Genomic DNA, 21,435 nt, shown 5'->3' on the forward strand with positions numbered 1-21,435 from the left:
TTTTTTCTCGCAATGTTCAGTTTCTCGCCCTGTCTAATAAAATACTCAACATTTTGTTAGTTTAATGTACTTCTTACGGTTAATACAGCGGATATGCTTTCATATTTTTAATATTATAATAGAACTACTTAGGTACCGAAACCAGACACCTGTTCTTTCATATTCTCAAACTTTTAGCGTGACCGCACCTTTCATCATTCCAGTCACTATTGCTTTTTCCTATTTACATTCATCGTACATTATTTTTCACAGCCTTTTCTTGTGTTTTGTAACCTCATATGAATTTTCAATTCCAATTTCATAATGATAGTCAGTTTAAAATTTCATAATGATAGCCAGCCTATCTACAAAACAATTAGAGCAGTTCTTGCATTTCCTACCGAAACATTGTCTTCCCTACTTAATAAACACTGATTCATTAATTTTACTTTCCTAACTATTGAATGATGTCGGTAAAAGGGGATATTTTTGACAAAGGCAAAATTTCTTTCGGTGACTATATTCTGTCATTTTTCCTATTCCAACTTCTGATGGTTGACTCTTATGAAGTTTCTTCCCAGAGTATAGTTTATTTTTTATTTTTTTTTTTATCTCAATCTTGCTTCGTCAAACTTACTCAGTGCATAAAGCTATAAGCTCTTCCTTTCAAAGAACACAATAGACACTTCTTTTTTGAATAATAATAATAATAATAATAATAATAATAATAATAATAATAATAATAATAATAATAATAATAATAATAATAATAATAATAATTTTTTACATGTTACTTGATGCGAGCAAATTGCATCTGTAGAGCTCCTTGCCATTCCTAACCAAAACTGTACTTGAACTTTCTCATTTATTCGTTCGTAAAATCTCCTTAATATTTGAAGTTGAATTTTGGCTGTATTGTATGCCATGTGAGCTAATAGTTTTACAATAAACTGCTCGCATCTGTTTATACTAGATTTCTTAGCTAGTGGAATCTTACCTTTCTCCAAGAGGGTGTAAGACAGTCATTCCCAAGTCACCGATACATGCGTACGATGTAGGAGCAGGCTTTTATGTTCAGAGCCAGAGGTAGGAAACAGGTTGAGTATAGAAAAGGAGGGAGTGAGATAGGTGGAATGGAATAATACAAATGTTGGCAGTGTCCGATTATATATGAATCCACAAGTAGCATATCTGCAAAACTGTCAACTACGCCTTGTTTGCTTGCTACCCCTGTCTTCTAAAATGCTAAGTTTATTGCCTTCTCCTTGCTCTCTCTGTGTAGTTTGCTGAGAACACAAGCAGCAAACTGTAAAGTTTCAGAGATCCAATTGGAAGTGACTGACTTAAGATAACTCACTCGTCATATGACTACAAATTTAGAGTGTTTTTATTCTTTCTCCATATATTAAACGAAAAAAAACAACTTAAGTACAGTAATTACACAGGTTGACTTTTTGGAAGTTGTAGCATATTTCCACAGCTACCGGATTTACTAGAAAGATAACGGCGGAGATATAGCCTATTCTTACTATAATGAATTCATACTGAATTGATTATACAGCATATTCTGTTTCCTTATATCAATGGACGGATTGGAAATCCTTTCCTTATATTTAGAATGGAAATACTGTGACGTCCATTCTTCTAGTTGCCATGGTGATCACCATTTTCATTTCTAAACAACACAAGTTAAGGAGCTAAATGCAAAGCGAAAATAGTGTGTTATGTTCCGGATTACCAATATTGAAGTAAAAGGTATACTTGTACTTTTTTTAAAAGAAAAAAGTGATTTCCAATGAGTGAAACCTAAAAAAGATAGAAAAATAATTAGGCAAATAATACGTTCAATATTATTATTTTTACGAGAAGTATTAAAAAAGTAAAATCAACGTGTTTACGTGTCTTGTGAAAAAAATCCCTACCACACTGTACATTTTGTGTATTGGTACATTTTAAGGTTCCATTAAGTCTTCAAGTGTACTCAGCGTCTTTATCGTTGGATATCGAATTTAAAGAATTCTGGAAAATTTTGATTCAGTTGTATCGGTATCGTACATAATATTGCAAAAAGGAACAGAATTATTGTTTTAACATTTGTTTAAAATCTGTACTGAATCAGTCATAATTGAATATTTTCTTATTGTATTGTATTGTCATTATATGTAGGGATATTACTTTAATTTAATAAGGAAAGATTCGATGCACGTCTTCCATGGTCTAGATTGAAAATTCTCAGTGCACAATGACTACAAACCTAATGTATTCTTACTGCTGCTGCTTCTTCTTCCTTTAACTCTTTAGCTATTATAATGGTGTACTCATATTTTAAAGGGTGGGCGTAAGAAATGCACATGAATCAATACCCTAGTAGTCCAGGGAAATTAGCGTTTGAGGTAGACTTTTAAAATGAAAAGATTAAACCTGTTAAAATATGTTCTACGTAACGGCCTTATTACAGGCCCGTGCTGGCAGTTATATTGGTAAAGAACCCGTAAAAAGCACAGTGCGCCCTTTACATTAGACGCCCTTGCGAGACCACATCAAAATGGATACTACAGTCCTGTACAATACATACATACAGTTACTATTGGTATAGAACCCGTGAAAGAAACAGTGCGCCCTTTACATAAGGCGCCCTACGAAACATCACATTATAGATAAGTTTTTTTAGTTGTTCTGTATACCAGGTTTGTATAATAAATTAAAATAATGGCTGTTAATAAAGAATCTGTGAAAGGTACAAGGCGCCCTGCGTATTATCCCATAGACATATTTTTTTAAAAAAATATATTCTTCTGGATACCAGTTTTGTATTATATAAATTCATACAGTTGTTATTGGTGGAGATCAGGTAAAGAGTATAAACACAAAAATATAACTGTAAAGTTATGTAGCTATACAGCGAAACAACGTGATACATTAAGAATAGTTCGGATAGTCAAACGTACGATGAATTCATGAAATACTACATTGACACTATTCTCTAATTTACGATTTTTACGGCATCTAAGCTTGCACAGTCTTAATATGCATCCATATATCAAAGCATATTGATTGTTCCTGTGTGTTTTAAAGCAGTTTTAGGATAATCAGTACCTATTGTATTTCTAAAATATAGCTATATTAATTTCTGTGAAATGTGGTCTTCCTGTCACCACGGCAGGGCGCGTCCTCAGGTTGTACATCGAGGAGAAGGCCTCTAGATATAGAGGTTAGCTGCGAATATACTGAATAAGCAGTCGCGGACAGATGACAAGGGGTGATCCTCCAGCTTGGGGGATTTGGTGTAGGTTGAACAACCTTATTCTATAAAAAAGAAAAAGGCTTGTTCAAATATATTCGCAGAATCCTCGGATTAGAACTGATAACTTGGCACGAACTCAGCAAAGTAAAATCGACATGAAATTTGGAACATGGAATATAAGAAGTCTCTATAGGGTAGCGGCGTTAAAATTTGTAAGGAATGAGTTTAGAAATAGAGGATGGACCTAGTGGGATATCAGGAAGTTAGATGAGAAGGAAATGGAGGAGTCAAGTCGGGAAATTTTACGTTCTTTTAAGGGGAACGAATTAAAAATTACCAACTAGGAACAGGGCTATCTGCTCACAAACGAATAATATTAGCAATTACATGGATTGAATTTGTTAATGATAGATTTTCTTTTACTTCTCTTAAGGGTCGGTGGTGTAATATTTTGTTTTAAATGCACATGCTCCAACATAAAATAACGATAACGATAAAAAGGGCAGATTTACGAAAGAATAAAACGAGTATTTGACCATCTCCCGCAATACCATATGAAAATTCTGTTAGGTCGTTTCAATACGAAGGTACGACGAGAGGGTATTTTCAAACCGATTATAGGGAATAAATGTCTGCATAAAAAAAGGTTGTGACAACGGCATTAGACTTGAACTTTACAACATCCAGAAACCGTATCGTAAAGATTACAAAATTCCCACATCGCGACATTCATAAATATACTTTGATTTCATCAGATGGAAACACACATAACCAAACTGATCACGTTTTAGTAGACAGAAGAAAACAATCTAGCACAACTAATGTTCGGTCGTTCAGAGGAGCTGATTGTGATACTAATTACCACCTGGTAGCAGCGATAATAAGAGAGAGAGAGACTATCGTTGAATAAAGGAAATATTCAATATCTGAAAACGGAGCGGTTTAATTTAAAGAAATTTGAGGAGAGTCAGGTGAGATCTGAGCCAGATTAAAGTGTCAAATAGATCCTCGATTTCAGAAGGTTCGGAATGCACTAGTGTTCAGGATACTTGGTTGAAATTAGAGGTAACATTAAAATTTCAGCAAAAGAAAAATTGGGGCACGCAGAGATACGTAGGAACAAACCATGGTTCAACCAGGAATGCACTAATGTAGCAGAAAAGAGAAAATAGAAGAAACAGCGTTGGCTAAAAAATTGGAATGAAATAACTACATAAAGTTTCATTGTCATCTGGCGGAAAGCTTCCAAAATTTTTAGAACAAAGAAACGTGAGTTTTGAAAGCTAAAATTAATTAACTTGAAGATAATAGTAAAAAACAAAAACAAAAACATTCGGGACATGTATAAAAGGAGCAACGAATTTAAGAAAGCATATCAACCTCGTGCTTATATATTAAAAAAAGCCAACGGACTAGTTCTCACTGATAAGGATAGCATCTTAAATAGATAGAAAGATTTCTTTGACGATTTGCTTAGCATATAGCCAAAAACTAATGTTCGTGGAGAAAGTGAAATGAACATAGCATAATCGTATATTCCAGAACATAACCAGACAGAAATAGAAATCGCTATTAGAAAACTAAAGAAACACACCTCTCCGGGTGTAGACGAAATTCTGGCTAACAACTTTAGCTGGAGGGGAAAAATTGTACAGCAAGATACACAAACTCATTCTTCTTATCTGGAACAAGGAGGAATTACCACAAAAGTGAAAAGAATCAATTATTGTTCCAGTTCAGAAGAAAAGCAACAAAACTGATTGTAATAATTATTGAGGCATTTCTCTTCCGTCAACATTAAATAAATCCTCTTAAACATTCTATTAGCAAAATTGACTCTATACGCGGATGAAATTATTGGAGATTATGAGAGCGGATTTAGGTAAAATCGATCAAATATCGACCAGATATTTACCATTCAACTAATACTTGAAAATAAATGGGAATATAATATCCTGGCCCATCAGTTATTGACTTTAGACTCGGGTAGGAGGGAAACATTGAACAACATGCTTACAGAATTTGGAATGCCGAAAAAGTTAGATTAATTAAGATATGTTTTAATGAATCCCAAAGTAAAGTTCGAAAAGAGAAATTCTCGTTTCCGAGCTCTCACGTTGAGAATGGCCTAAAACAAGGAGATGCGTTGTCGCCATTATTATTTAACTTTGTTTTGGAGAACACTATAAGAAAAATGAAAGACAGCAATCAGGTCCTAGAGCTGAATTGTATTTACTAGGTTATGGCGTATGCTGATGATGTAAATTTAATAGAGGATGACAGGAGAACAATAGAAAGAAATGCAGAAATCTTAATTAACGCTTGCAGGGATATGGGCTTAGAAGTAAATACAGAGAAAACTAAATACATGGAAGTTTGTCGGGATCGTGATACTGCATTTTATGGATCCGTTAAAATACCAGATAATGTTTACTTTCGACAAAGTGGATACTTTCAAATATCTAGTATGATTATTAACAGACCAAAACCACAATCACTAAGAAATTTGATGTCAACTGAAAGCAGGGCTTTCGTGTTATTGTTCAGTTAAAAATCTTTTGTTGTCGCGAATTCTGTTGAGGACTTTGCAGCTTAAAATATAAAACGATAATCATGCCTGTTATGCTGCAAGGTTGCGAAACATGGTCACTGACTCTGAGGGAAAATCGCAGACTGAAAATATTTGAAAACAAGATTCGAACTCCAAGAGGAAAGGGAATGAGGAATGGCGAAAACTTCATAACGAGGAAGTGCATAATTAATAATTTATGCGTTTACCAAACACTGTTAAGGTCATCAAGTCTAGGAGACTCAAATGGGCAGCTCATATAGCTAGAATGGAAGAAATTAGAAACGCTTTCAAAGTTCTACCTGGAAGTTCAAATAGGAAAACGACTATTAGGAAGACCGAAGCGCAGATGGGAGGACAACATTAAAATGGTTCTCGCAGAGATTAGAACATAAAGTAGAAACTGAGTCCAGTTGGCTAAGGACAGAAATCAATGGAGAGCTTTTATAAACGTGGCACTGAACCTCCAGTGTCCATAGGCAATGGAGCTACTTTAAGTTGTTGATATATTTATCTTCTTATTTGACAGAAACGCTGTTACAGGAACTATAAAGTTTTTCTCTACTGAAGAGGATTTCCATTCGAGGTTTTCACAAATTAGCTATTTACGTTAATACTAAACAAATTTGGTGGTGATTTTGATATAAAATGACACCCATACTTTCTTTCAAAGTCTGTACATAAGATTATATATATATTATATATTTCCCGTTTGTATGGGCGCCCTTTTAGTAGACTTGTCCACCGCCCTCATTAGTATCCCAGCACGAGCCTGCCTTATTACCCTATAAAAATCCCAAAAAAGCCAGTTGCAGGTTTTCCGCCATTTTGAATAAATAGTTCGCCATCTTGGATTTCTCACATGCACTTAGTTTATGCCACATAACTTCTAAACTAATTAAATTAGAAGGATCATTCTTTCTTTATTATACTTCTAATATTATAGGCAATGTAACAAGTTATTATCACTTTTCTCCGAGTAACCATTTTTGCATAACTTTAAGATAAAATGAAAAATTGTGATTTGTATTAGGGGACATATTCTTTGCATTGCCTCATACAACTTAAAGTACAACTATGAAAAAGGTGTTTGAATAAAAGTTGTTGAGAATTTCGTAAGCTTTAAAACGATGTGTATATATTGTCACTACATACAATGTCAGAGATGCGTAATGAAGCTTCAAACTTCATCGGACTGCGCACAATTTCTGTAGAAACACATAAATGAATCATTTAACATGAAGAAAAAGATATTTAGTGATTTCAGACGGCTTTTCATTGCAATTTCTGGTAAGTATAAACAGATTTGAAAGTCCGGCTAGTTTAATAAATACTTCCTAAACAGTGGTGTCGCCAGGGGTGCGCAAGAACCATGAAAATAGACTTTTGTACTTTTTGTATGTAGGCCTATGTGTCCCTTGAAATTAGTATTTGAGATAAACTTTTAAACAGAAGATGAAATCTATTGAAATATATTTTACTGATGTTGTTATCCCGCAAAAAATCCAGTTGCAAGTTTTCCGCCTTTTTGAATAAGTAGTCCTAGTCCAGTACAATTACAACAGTGCGATCAAACAGTTTTTTTTTTTTTAAAAAAAAGATTAAACCTGTTAGAATATGTTCTATGTATTGATATTATACTAAAACAGTCTCAAAACTCTGGTTGCTGGTTTTCCGCCATTTTTAATAAGCGGTACGACATTTTGAAAATTTCCCCAGGACGTAGTTTTTGCCTTATAGCTAATAAGCCAATTAACTTAAAGTTTCATACTTTCGTTATTATACTTCTAATAGTATAATAAGTTACCACTTTTCTCCGCGTTGCCAATAGTTCAGTGTACTTTTAAATTTTGATTTATTAATGTTTGAAAATATAACTTTAGGAAAACATAAAAATGGTGATGTAAACAAGGGATTAATTATTAAAAATGAAGGAAAATACACTTACTGGAATTATTTGAGATGCATTTTGTATCCGATTTATAGCAAATACCATCATGTCCTGTTTCATGCTTTTCACTATTTAAGTAAGTAGCCCCCATAAGCACCAGATTTATAATTTTGCTTAGAGTCTTCTGCGCATCTCCTAATCTGTTAAATTTAAAATTATTAGTTATAAATAGGAAGACAATATACACTGATCACCAGTTGAATTATAAACACCTACCCAATACCGTGTAGCACCAAATTTCGCTCTGATAACGGCGGGTATCCGCCGCAACACAAACTCCACGAGACGCCTGAAGTGCTGTTGTGGCATCTCAATCCATATCTACTGCAAAGTCTCCTACAGAGCCTGCAGGTTAGTCAGAAGAGGGTCCACAGCCGAAGGTGTCGTTCCATGGCGCGTAGATGTGCTAGATCAGATTGAAGTTCGGTGACCGTGATAGCCAAGGAAGTGTTGCCAGATCAGAGAAGTGCTCATCAAACCAGTTTTTTCTGCCATCCTAGAGCGGTGGTCCGGTGCATTGTCCTGCTGTAAGATGCGGACACCACCTGGATGTGACAGCCTAGCAAATGGCATGACATGGTCGTCCAGATGATCGCAGTAGCGTTTACCTGTGATTGACTGTTACATGAGTTAGAGGACCCATTTCAGTTCACGGAAACATGCCCCAGACGAAAATACCACCACCACCGGCCTGCACAGTTCACGATGGATCCATTGCCTCGTGCGCTTGGCGACGCACTCTTACCTGTCCATCGGCTAGTAACAGTATGAAATGTGACTCATCTGTTCAGTCAATGTTTTTCCACATTTCCACGGTCCAGTGGTGGTGTTTCTTTGCCCATGCTAGATGCTGTTTCCTGTTTGTACTGTTAGAAGAGATAATCGCGTGGGCCGATGGTTTCTGTATTCCATGGCGAGCAGATGGTTGGGAATTGTGTGACTTCTGACACGGCGTTGTTGTCTTGCATTGAACCACTCCGCGATTTGACGCACTGTGGTCCGTCTATCGGCTGTTACGATGCGGACCACTTGGCGTCTACACTTATCATTGACATGGCCCTGACCGCGGCAATTTGCCCATGTGGGTGCGGTTTTACCGGAAGCCAGGTACTCACGATACACCCTTGACAAAGTTGCTTTTTAATATCCGAGTGTCGCAGCCACTTTCGAAATCGAGCCACCCAGTCATCTGACCCCTACATTTGACCACGGTTAAGTGCACTCAGGTCCTCCGTCTGCTCATCACACACTGCACTGACACGGATACCGAGAGAGGAATAAACGGCAACAGTTCTTTCGCGTTTCATTCACATGCACTAGTGGAGCCTCTGCAGGGCTTTTTCTGCAACTGTTCTGCTGTTTCTAATTCAACTGCTGATCAGTGTATATGGCACCGTAAAAAGCCTTGCAATGATAAATGAACTAAAACAAAAGTTCTAAATATACTAGTATACTTTGAGACTTAATTCTTTTGATGTTTTGCAGTTGAATGTCCACAGTTTTCGTTAATTTCCAGCTGAAACAAGTTGGTTTTGGTGACAGCTTCATCATCACTTCCTTCATTTGCATCTTCAATTAAAGTAGTGCTACTACCATATCCATGTCCACTACACTGACCACAAAATGATGCACAATCTAGCCCTCTTCTTTTGCACCCACAATTGTTTCCGCAGTTCGTCTGGCAGTTGCATGCTAACAAATCTTTTGGAGCAGTTTGTTCAAGTGTTGTTACAGGAAAAAGGCAACCACCACAAATTCCCCAGTCCCATTCAGTTGGAGTCATCTCTTGATTTTTCCATTGCTGACCTTGATAGAACACAAAGAGACTATGCGGATTTGCAGCAATTGCAGTTGGAGGTAGTACTGCTAAGTTGTAAGTGTCACTAATGAATTGTTTGGATACAATCTTTTGGTACATGTAGAATCTTGCACAATCCAGATTTCATTTCTTTACATATCTATACAACGCTAAGGACATTTTTTCTACAGCAGCTGCCACATCATCAGCAGATTATGTTGAGTTATCATCAGCAGAAGATATTGGGTTATTGAAAACATCCATTTCTCGACGCAGTTCTTCATTTTACCCAGTATTTTGTGCACAACTTTCTTCCCTTTACCTTGTTGAGCAGAAGTTGTATCACAACCAGTGAATGCATACAGATATAAAATGCAGTTCAGCATATCTCCCGATGCTCTCTAAAGTTTGGTACTGCTGTGCTGTATATCTTATGTGATGGCTTCGAGACAGGAATAAAGTGCAAGTCTCAGCTGTTGCCAGTGCTATCATCAGAACCAAAATATCTTAATCTTCTTCCACTATTACTGACGAGATAGATTTTGCAAGAATTGTTGGAATTGACACAACTAATGTATCTGCATCGACAGGCGATTAATGTACGGTACAACAAGATTTCTCGAAATATTTTGTCAGAAGTGATAGCAATTCGGATTTGTTTTTTGAGTTAAAAAGAAATTTATGTTGAGATAAACGAATGTGAATGTTATTATCAACGATTACGCGTATTCATAGTTTCTTTGTTCATGCCCAGTGTTCTATATCCTTTACGCTGGGTCCACCATCATAATAATAAAAAACAACACATTATTTACCATAGTATTTTGTGATATACCGCACATATTGTTCACATAATTGGCCGCACAAATGGCGGAAAACCAGCAACCAGAGTTTTTCGACTATTTTAGTATAATATCAATACATAGAACATATTTTAACAGGTTTATTTAAAAAAAAAAACTAAATTTGATCGATTTTTGTTGTAATTGCACTCGACTGTGACTATTTATTCAAAAAGGCGGAAAACCTGCAACTGGATTTTTTGCGCGATAACAACATCAGTAAAATATATTTCAATAGATTTCATCTTCTGTTTAAAAGTTTATCTCAAACACTAATTTCAATGGACACAAGGCCTACATACAAAAATACAAAAGTCTATTTTCATGGTTCTTGCGCACCCCTGGCGACACCACTGTTTTAGGAAGTATTTATTAAACTAGCCGGCCTTTCAAATCTGTTTATACTTTCCGGAAATTGCAATGAAAAGCCGTCTGAAATCACTAAATATCTTTTTCTTCATGTTAAATGATTCATCTATATGTTTCTACAAAAATTGTGCCCAGTCCGATGAAGTTTGAAGCTTCATTACGCTATATGTATAGTGACATTATATGTATATGTATAGTGACAATATATACATCGTTTTAAGGCTTATGAAATTCTCAAGAACTTTTATTCAAGCACTTTTTTCGTAGTTCTATTCTGTTAAGTTATATAAGGCAATGAAAAGAATATGTCCCCTAATACAAATCACAATTTTTCATTTTATCCTAAAGTTATGCAAAAGTGGTTACTTGGAGAAAAGTGATAATAACTTGTTACATTGCCTATAATATTAGAAGTATAATAAAGAAAGAATAATTCTTCTACGTTAATTAGTTTAGAAGTCATGTGGCATAAACTAAGTGCATGTGAGAAATCCAAGATGCCGGATTATTTATTCAAAATGGCGGAAAACTCGCAACTGGATTTTTTGGGATTCTTTGCAGGGTAATAAGACCAGTACATAGAACATATTCTAACAGGTTTCATCTTTTCATTTCAAAGTCTAGGTTTGGTCAAACGAAGTACAAACGATTGAAATGGTTTTCGAAGAATTGCGTGATGGTGGGGGGGGGGCAGGACTACGCACGTTCAATTTTTGCCGTAATTGCTCTGGACTATAGGTGGAAGTTGTAAATTTCTAAAACTAGATAATCATTCTTCCTTTTAAAGATTAGATACTTGTACTTTTCTTTTGTGCCAACAGTCTATCAATCCGCATGTTTGAGTTTGAAATGTGTATAATTACTTATTCTTGCGTAGATTACATTGTAATAGCGCTTACATTAATTATGCGATTTCCACTGCCTGTAGAAATTATGTTCTTCAGACGGTACTGTTTCTTTGTGACTAATGTTACTCAAATTTTCCAAATAGTCTCTCCCATATTCTTAATCTATACTTTTTCCAATCATCTGCATTTCGTTTACAAAATACTCTATAATTGTGGGTAATGTTACATACATTATTCTTGTTTATGCTAGACTTCACAATACACTTCGTTTCACTCGATTCTACAGTAAAAATATGGCAATCACCATGGTAACGGAAAGGAAGTGACATCATCACTATTTCAGTCTATTTGGATAATTGACGTTATATTGTAATTGGGAAATTATAATTGTAAAATCCCCAAAAAAGACCTAAAAAGAGAACGTGGATTGTCTGTTTTAATACATACTCTTACCTGCCATGGCCAAGCTCCTCGCGGGCTCTCTTTTCCATTGACAACTCTTCCTCTTCCTGGCATTCGCGTTGTGTCAAGTAATAGCATGTGGCTCCTTCGGCTATTGCTCATTGTCCATCGGGGTTGGCGATGATTGAAAAACCTGCTAACTCCACAGTCTGGAAGAGAATTGGAAAACAAACACAGTAATATTTTTTCTCTTTTCATGATTATATATGATTAATGATTATATTTAGAGATGTATTAGTGTGGAGGGCACACGGGGAGTATACGGTGTATATCTATTCAATACAGTATTTTTATAGTTGAGCATATTCAGTTTAAATCAAGAGTGCAATGGAAGGTATAAGGGTGGATGTACGATATATTTCTGAAAATCGTTGAGCACATACTTAGCTAAAATTCTAGCAATACATCACTGATCACATCAGACTATTTAAAGAAAGAAAACTTCATGCTCCTCGCTGTGTCTCTGTCTTTTTAATATGCCATTCAATATTAATAACTAAGTTAACGAAATTCCCATCATTTTTACTTTGTTTTTACAAAAATAAAAAAAAAAACTAAATAATTCTACGATTTTAATATTCAACGGGGAAAAAATTGTACACATGTAAGATACAGATACTTATCAATTTAATGGAATCACCTGAAAAGTTACAACTTAACCAGATTAATGACTGGATTCGTGTCTCCAATAGATGTTCAATTATGTTCAATCCGAGGATTGGATGGACCAAGAGAGGTGTTCATCTTGATGTTCCTCAAAAAACGTCACAACAGCTCTAGGAGTGTAAATGGACACATTATCATCCCAGAATATGACGCCATAGCCTGGAAACAACATCTGGATCATATAATTGAACATGGTCCCCCAATATGGCGGCATAATCACGCAAGGGCGCCGATACTGGGGAGCGAGGGGACCCGGGGGACCCCAGAGCTCATGTGGGCCCCTTTACTCTATTTGTAAATTTACAATATTTGGCATAATTTGAATGCAATTTGTTTTAAAATCCTCATATATGCTTTCTGGATCTGAATGCCCCACCCCAAATTTACAGAGAAATCGGCGCCCTTGTAATCACGAGCAGTGACATGACCAGTAAGCGTAAGCACATGACTCACTGAAAACCAGGATATTGTAGCCCAGAGCATCACAGAGCCGCAACATGTTTCACAGTTGTACGGAGACACTGCGGATCATACACTTTTCTGGGCGTCCGCCACAGATAAACACGGTCCATGGTTTGAAATAAGGTGAATGATGACCAGTCCGACCGTATCATACGTTTCCAGTCATCAGTGGTACAGTCCGCAGCAAAAAACCTGCAACATGAGCATGTAAGTTTATTGTGAAACTACGCCTAACAGTGCAGGGAATCAACATAAAATCTAAGTGACACGAATCAGGCCAGGAGAAACCTTGTCGTCCTCCCTTGCACACTTATTTCGGAGCAAAAGACTTCGTCGTTTCACAATTATCTTACATGCTCATATTGCAAATTTTTTGCTGCTGACTGTACATGTTACATGTCTGCGGCACCATTGGTGTTATGAAATGCACAGTGGGCTATGATTGTTGACACAAGCCGTGGGAGGTATAGGTTGAGTTCCTCCATCACTTGCGCCACAATCACATGAGAGTTCTGAATGATTATTCGGTTTAATGCTCGGTAGGAACTATCATTGAGAGTTTTCTTCTGGCCGTTGTTCCTCTTCACAAATGTGTTTTGCCGTGAGTTTTGTGGTTCATCACCCTGAACATTGTCCCTCGGGACACATTCAAAATAATTGCTATTTTAGTCACGCTCGAACCACAGAACCGTGCGCCAACAATATACGTAATTTGTAAATCAGAAAGATCGCGCATTTTATACTAGCACCGTGTGCTCAGTTCACATGCGCACTGCCATTCTACTGCTCTTCACCTAAAGATATACCACATTGACTTGACACCTAGTCTTCGGTTCCAAGCGCTGCTATCGGCTGAAGGAATTCCACTGCCTTTCGCTAAGGCTCTCTCGCTTAGCAACAGCTGAATCCTTATTGGTTCAACGAATGGGTGTGTCGAGAGTGAGCTTCAGTTCGCATTTTTGCCACGGCTCAAGACATTTTGGCAGCACTATAGTACAGTGTTTGCTCTAATATTCTAATTGGCCTGCGTTGCGGTCGGTGTCTGACAGTTGCCAGACATCTCGCGTATATCCAACTCCAGGTTTCCATTAGGTTAATAAGTAGCTGTGTATATGTCAATCAATAGATCACAATTAGCTGAAAAAAAAAATGATATGCGAGAGCGTAAATTCTCAAGCGTAGTTATTGAGAAAGAGAAAAACATATATTTATAAACCTCAAAATTGATGTTGTACGATAACCACGAGATGAAACTAATGGTGACTTTCCATTATGATATTAGCGAGACGGCACTACACTGAGTGGATAATAAACTTATAACTAGAACTTATCTTTAACTCTAAAACTTTAACTTTTGTTAACCTATAATATTGTGAAAAGATCCACATCAATCGATAGATCAAATCGCGCTGAACAGAATGAGATACTTGACGGGTGTAGTATCATTAATAGTTTAAGAAAATCTATAAAAACCCATTTTTATGACGTTAAAACCTGCCAAAATGGCATTCGTTGCCAATAACAATTGATATATAGCTTTTTGTTGTTCTGGAAGAAATTGTTTATTTATTTATTTACAGGATAGAATTATTTATCAGCATTTACTTACAGCATGTGAAAAAATAAACAGTGATACACACACATACTCCTAAGAATGACACACATACTAATTATAAATGTGACAATTTCGAAAAATGATCCATTGTATGTTCACAAAACGCTACTTTTAAACTAATGTTTTCTGAACATTCCTTGTAGTCCAGAAATTTCTGTGCTCAACGATTATGCGCTCTCAAGTTTCTCACATAGAAACCATGGAAGACCTGGAAACCATTATTTGATTTTTTAAAATTATTTATTGACTCCAAGCATTAACTATACTATAATTTAAAATTAATTAAAAGCTCTAATTCTTTCCTTGCACTAATAATAAACAGTAAAACATGTTCATGTTCTGTTCAATATCATCATTTGTACATTTTAAAATAATAATTAAATTGAAACAGTTAAAGTTACAATTATATCGCCGCAATATATTACCGCAGGTGTATACACAAATGCTATAACTAAAATCTAAATATGATTACCTTGTCCTATTTGAAAATAATTTAAACTGAAGTTTTTAAATTGCAATTAAGAGATTTAGGATTTAGATTTCTGGGCTTTCGGCATCTAAGGTCATTTAGCCCTTCATGTTTTTGAGGGATGACGTCCCTCGGCGAGCACACAATCCGAGGAAAGGGAAGGAAGAAAGGATTGGGAAAGGAAGGATGACTTAGAAGTTAGGTACCACCCCGGCATTTGCCTGGTGTGAATGAGGAAAACCAGGAAAACCTCATTCAGGGTGGCTGGCCTGAAAAAGCGTTTTCACTTTTTCGACCGAGTGCCCCAACGGGAATCGAACCCGGGACCGCTCGCATCAAAGGCTAAATTGCAATGAAATAAAAAATGAATTTTTTGAGTTTTACGTCCCACGATTATGCCGGCTAGGCTGAAGGAGACGGTGAAGATGAGAAATGAACGAAATGGTGGAATGAAGAAAGTGGGAGGAAACGGGAGAACCCCGAAGAAACCCACGCACAAGGTGTTTGTCCACCACAAAGTTCACTTGGCGGGAGCAGGGTCTGAAACCGGGACGCCATGCAGCAGAGGTGGACGCTCTACCACTGAGCCACCGCGGCACTTGCAATTAAATGGTCACTTGTAGTTTGCCTACACAGTAGCGGTATATATCAGAATCAGACATTGCAGGTAGTACATGAGTAATATGAGAGTCGGTTCAGGACAGTTTTGTGTCCCTGACCCATGGGCTATGATCCAGGAATGTATAGGACCACCTCTTTAGTAATGGATATGTTGAATCACCTCAGGAGAGGCGTATAGAACCATGACATATACTTCTAGAAGTTTGGAATTCCATCTCGTTCCCTTCTATGGTGTTACGAAAAATGTACATTTCCGAAATTTTTACCTATTCTATACCATATGATGGCGTCTTATTACATTATGAATCAGTATAGAGTTCCAGGACAGGGGTACATTAAGGCACTTCCTGGAGGGGTGTATAGCCCACCCTTAAATTTGGAAATTAAGGGTGGTAGTATAGTACAGGACCATGGTATGCACCTCGTAATCCATCTAGTTCCTTTTCATGGATATAAAATTGCCAAAATGGAAGGTTTTTCACCTTAAGGATCTTAAAGGATGGTTTATTACGTTATGGATGAGTATAGGGGTTCACGATAGATATGCCTTAAAGGCCTGGGAGGGAATGTATCGATTCACCCTTAAATTTTGGAAATTACCAAATTTTTAAATTTGTTATGGTAGTAAAATACTGCAGTGATTCATCTCGTTCCCTTTATGGGTAGAAAATTACCAATATGAAAGGTTTTTGACATCAAGGATCTTCCTCTCAAATTATGGTATATTACATTATCAATTAATATAAGAAAAATGAAATGAAATCTTTGTTTTACGTCGCACGCTTACTGCCGGTTAGGCTAAAGGAGATGGTGATTATGAGAGATGAGTGAAATAGTGGAATGAAGAAAACGGGAGGAAACGGGAGAACCCCGAAAAAACCCACGAGCACGTGTTTGTCCACCACAAAGTCCACACGGCGCGAGCTGAGATCGAACCAGGGACCCCAAGTACCGGAAGTGAACGCTCTACCACTGACCCACCGTGACCCCCACTTAATATAAAAGTCCAGGACATGGGATACATTTACACCCCCTCCCTCTAAAATGTTGGGAGGTATAAATCAGTTCTAAACTTAAATTTTGGAAATCTTCAAATTTTAAAATTTGTTATGCTAGCATAAAAAGATAGTATGTACCTCGTGATCCATTTCGTTTCACTTCATGCGTAAAAATTGCCCAAATGAAAGGTTATTGACCTCATGAAATCTTTTCTTTAATGAGAGTTTATTACGTGTTAGGATCAGTATAAGGGTACCCATAGAACATGAGTACATTATGCATTCCTCTAAATTTTCGGGAGGAGTGTGTAGACCTATCCCTAGGCCTACATTAAAATTTGGAAATTGCCATGGTTTAGAACCATCAGAAAATTTGGTCGATTCATCTTGTTTCCTTTTATAGGTACAATATTATCGAAAATTAATATTGGGAGATGATGAGGTCAAGGAATTTGGCAGTGTAACATCTATATAGGACCCTAAATTGATACTAAATTAGGATTAGGATTGTAGATTCCTGTTCTTTCGTCATCTATAGCCATGTTAGCCCGTCACGTTTTGAGGGATGACGTCCCTCGGCGAGCACACTATCCGAGGAAAGGGAAGGAAGGAAGTGGCCTGAGACCTATATGTTAAGTGCCATCTCGGCATTTGCCTGGTGTGAATGAGGAAAAACCAAGAAAATCTCATTCCGAATGGCTGGCCTGAGAAAGCTTTACACTTTTTCGACCGAGTGCCCCACCGGGAATCGAACCCGAGACCGAAGGCGAAACCGTTAGCGACTACGCTACGAGGGGCCACTTAATTGGTACTAAATAATAAGGTTCCTGGATATGGACACAAAGGAAGGTCCCTAGGTTCGATTGCTGATGATAGCTTTTGAAAAGTCCTAGTTCGATTTCCTGCCAGAGCACTTCTCACGTTATGCTATAGGTTCTTCCAAGGGCGCCGATCCTGGGGCCGAGGGGCCCGAGCCTCCCCCCAAAGCTCATGTGGGCCCTTTATTGTATTTATGAATATACAATATTTGACATAATTTGAATGCAATTTGTCTTAAAATCCTCATACTTATATATAATCTGCATCTAAATGGACCTCCCAAATTTACGGAGAAATTGGCGCCCTTGGGTTCTTGTCTCGTATAACTATGGTGTTGGAAAGGAGCGTAATCATTTAATTAAAATAACATTACGATTACTTTTTTTTAAAATTTGTCTTGTTCTATTGGTACCTAAATTAACGTATTTACACATCATCTTTCACTATTTATCTCTGTTTTGCTTGTACGACTAACATATGAATCATCATTTCTTTTTGGTTATTAACGTGTGACGAAGGAAACCATTCATATAGTTTGCTGATACTGCATGACTTATATTGCAATGCTAGGCGTTTTGTTAGTCAATGTGATTTAAAACGCGAAAAGAATTACAAACATGGCATTATTATTTACTTTTCTGTATTTAAAGGTGGAGTGCTTACCAGAACCTAATGAATGCTATTAGTTTGTTCAAAATATTTTATTGTTGTTAGAAAATTAAGTTCGAACTTAGCAGTGCTCACATCGTTCGGATTTTACATTAAGCTATAAGTCAACGCCTTAGTGACACTAGAGCAATGAATCACTAAGAAGTAGTTAACAGTGTTTGCGCGATGTTTCAGTTGCCAACACAAATATATTTTTTTATCAGGATGAATCATTTCATTTGGTGGGTGGGAGTAGTTATGTTTATCGTGACGAAAAGTTAGTTTTGATTAAAAAAAAAAAAAAAGACTGAAAACAGAATTTTGTTTCAAACTTTTTTCTTACACAAGTTTCTTCTTGAAAATTTTCAAATGAAAACTTTAAAAATTCTGAAACAGATTTTTTGAACAAAATTTTAGTTTTCAGAAAATTCAGTTTTTGAAATTTTAGTGCCGATTTTTTCGTAACGAAAAAAAATAGTTTTGTAATTTTCTGAATTAAAAATCTGAACCATTGTTTTTCAATTTCAAAATTTCGTAAAACAGCGAAGTTCAAAATATTCTGTTTCTAAAATTTTAGTTCACATGGACATTTTTCCCGGTAAACTGTGATTCAGAAAAAAGTAAATTGAATTCGAATTTCAGTACATGCATCTTTTTTACTGATAAAATTTGTTTCAGAAACACAATTTAAATTTCAGTATGTGGAATAAATTACAGGACTTTTTTGAAACAACATATATTTTAACAAAATATTTTTGTTTATGCTAGTGTACATTCATTTTCAGATTATTTCTTCATAAGTGTGGAGTGGTAAAGTTGTGTCCGTGATTTCTCCTCTGGTGATATAGGAAACAAATTCTGGAAGGAAAAATAAAACATGCTAATATATGTGATAATTCTTATTTTCTTTTTTCCTGAGAAAAGAACACATTATTGACATCTAGCAAGTACATGAATCAAGTTATAACAAATGATCAGAGATTACAAGTTTAATGAAAATCAACTATTATTAGCAGATACGTAAACTAGCATGGCCATTATAAGAAGAATGTGTGTGAGGGAGAGAGAGAGAAAGAAAGAGAAATGAAACAGAGCAGATTGTTTACCTGAAAAGTAACGTGGCAATTATTAAAAACTCGATAAGTTTAAAAAACTTGATTTGACTTAACGTTAGACACCATAGTTAACGTTACAACCTAATTAGGCTATTGTTGTTGGATTCCTTCTTAATGTGTCGAGGCAATCCATTGTTCATTGATGTATTCTTTCGGTTTCTGGTCGAAGCTCATGATTTGGTTTTGCCAATGTGAGAACTGGAAGCTCGGATGGATCTTAAGTAAGTAAAATGTGTATTGTAGATATTAAACAATATTTAGTGTTTTATGTTAACTCTCACATAAAATGGTTCAAGATAAATCATATTTTTTTCGGACTTGAATTCGCTTCCTTGTTGGTTTCTACAGGACATCAGAAGGAGAAAAGAGATATATGGTGTCCTTGCATTCGCTTTGGTCTCTTGTAAATGTAGTAGAGTTTTCATTGTGGCTTGCACTTTGGCATAGTTGAGATTGTTGGCTGTTTTTTTTTTTTTTTTTCAACTTGATGTTAAGAAATAATGTATAGTTGGGGAGGTGGGGTAAAAAGAAATATGGCTAGTGTACATAATTTTATCTTTCTTATATCCTATGGAAGTGTTTCATAAGTGTCAGGTATTAGTCGTTTTTAATAATTGTAACTATTTTTTCTTTTGGTTTCGTAAAACGATTATGGTCTCGAGTCCTGGAAAATTTATGTGGCGTATCAATGAATATTTTTTCAAGGGATTGATTTACAATCATTTATTCCAAGTTACTGAAATTTAACTTTTGACTTTCACTATAATTGAGTGAAACTCCACGAATTTTGCAAATATAATCTGTTGACTGTGTAGCGGTCATAGATTTCCAAAGTATGTTGTTTAGGTCCTCCAGACACGAATTCCTTTATGTATGCCTTTTTTCCAAAATTAACTGGTTCATTTGACATGGAGCAAAATATGCCCCTTAGTGGATTTGTAGGTTTAGAAGATCGTTGTGTAAATATCACTTGGTGTCAAAATATAAAACTCTTTCTTGGAGGTTTTCTAAATGGTTATGGAAGACATTGAAATATTCGAGAATGACATTAGAATCGCAGTTCTGAACTGAAACATCTTCATATTGCCAATGAAGGTATAATAGGCATAATGAATCATTTACTAATAAAACTTGATTCACATGTGTATTTGGAGCTGTTACTTTTTGATATAGTTCTTTTGGATCATTAATAATAGTGGTCTGGGTGAAACTGTCCCGCATGGCAATACGCCCCACATCGAATTCAAGCGGTATTGAATTGTCACCATATTCGATGCATTTACAGTAATTTCTTCACATTGTTGTACCCTGTAAATATGTTGTTACTTTTCTTCTTCCGTGACACAGTTGGCTGGTCATCCAGAAGTTTCAACCTTGGATTTGAGAAACGTATTTATATACTCACTGAATTATCCACCCGTTTTCGTTTCAGATTATACACTGTAACGTCGTAGTCTCAAAATCTGTGCACTACAATGACTTGATATCCAAGTTCTATGCCTTTTTGATTTCGTAGGATACCCTCGTATCTGTCAGGCATCAATCGCTGTCTAAATGATTTCATGGAGAATCTTGATTTAATTCGGTAGCACATACAGCACAACTGGGAACAACAGCTTCTTATTGATGTGAAATTAGAGCACAGGATGAAAGGTATTTGTTGACGGCAAGGTGTTTAATTTGATTCATTTATTGATACCCTTAATGGCAGGCATTTCTGGACTCCCTGTAGGTAGATTCGTAGGTGACCTACTGGATATCGTTCGCACTTATTAATAAATGCATACAAAGAAACAATGTTCATATATCGAATTTCTTCTTCGTTTTCATCTGCTACATGACACAATTTGATGGCATTGACACGACCACCATAGAAACTATTTCGTGGACTTAATGGTGCCTTATTGGTGTAGGTATTTGTGTTTAAATAAGATGCCAATGCTGGATTAGATTTTAACAA

At 36.2% G+C, this 21,435-nt stretch overlaps 1 protein-coding gene across 1 annotated transcript in view; it reads right to left on the bottom strand.

Annotated features, from left to right (window-relative positions):
* LOC145678625 (tryptase alpha/beta-1-like) overlaps positions 1–21,435 on the bottom strand; it is a 108,244-nt gene that overhangs the window by 48,859 nt on the left and 37,950 nt on the right. The window contains exon 2 of the mRNA XM_081748981.1: positions 12,054–12,211. Coding sequence (XP_081605107.1) covers positions 12,054–12,164 — 111 coding nt within the window. The 5' untranslated portion in view covers positions 12,165–12,211. The remainder of the gene's footprint in view (positions 1–12,053; positions 12,212–21,435) is intronic.

The sequence above is a fragment of the Thermobia domestica genome, chromosome 2 (genome assembly GCF_964235325.1).
Source record: "Thermobia domestica chromosome 2, izTheDome1.hap1.1, whole genome shotgun sequence".
Classification (NCBI taxonomy): domain Eukaryota; kingdom Metazoa; phylum Arthropoda; class Insecta; order Zygentoma; family Lepismatidae; genus Thermobia; species Thermobia domestica.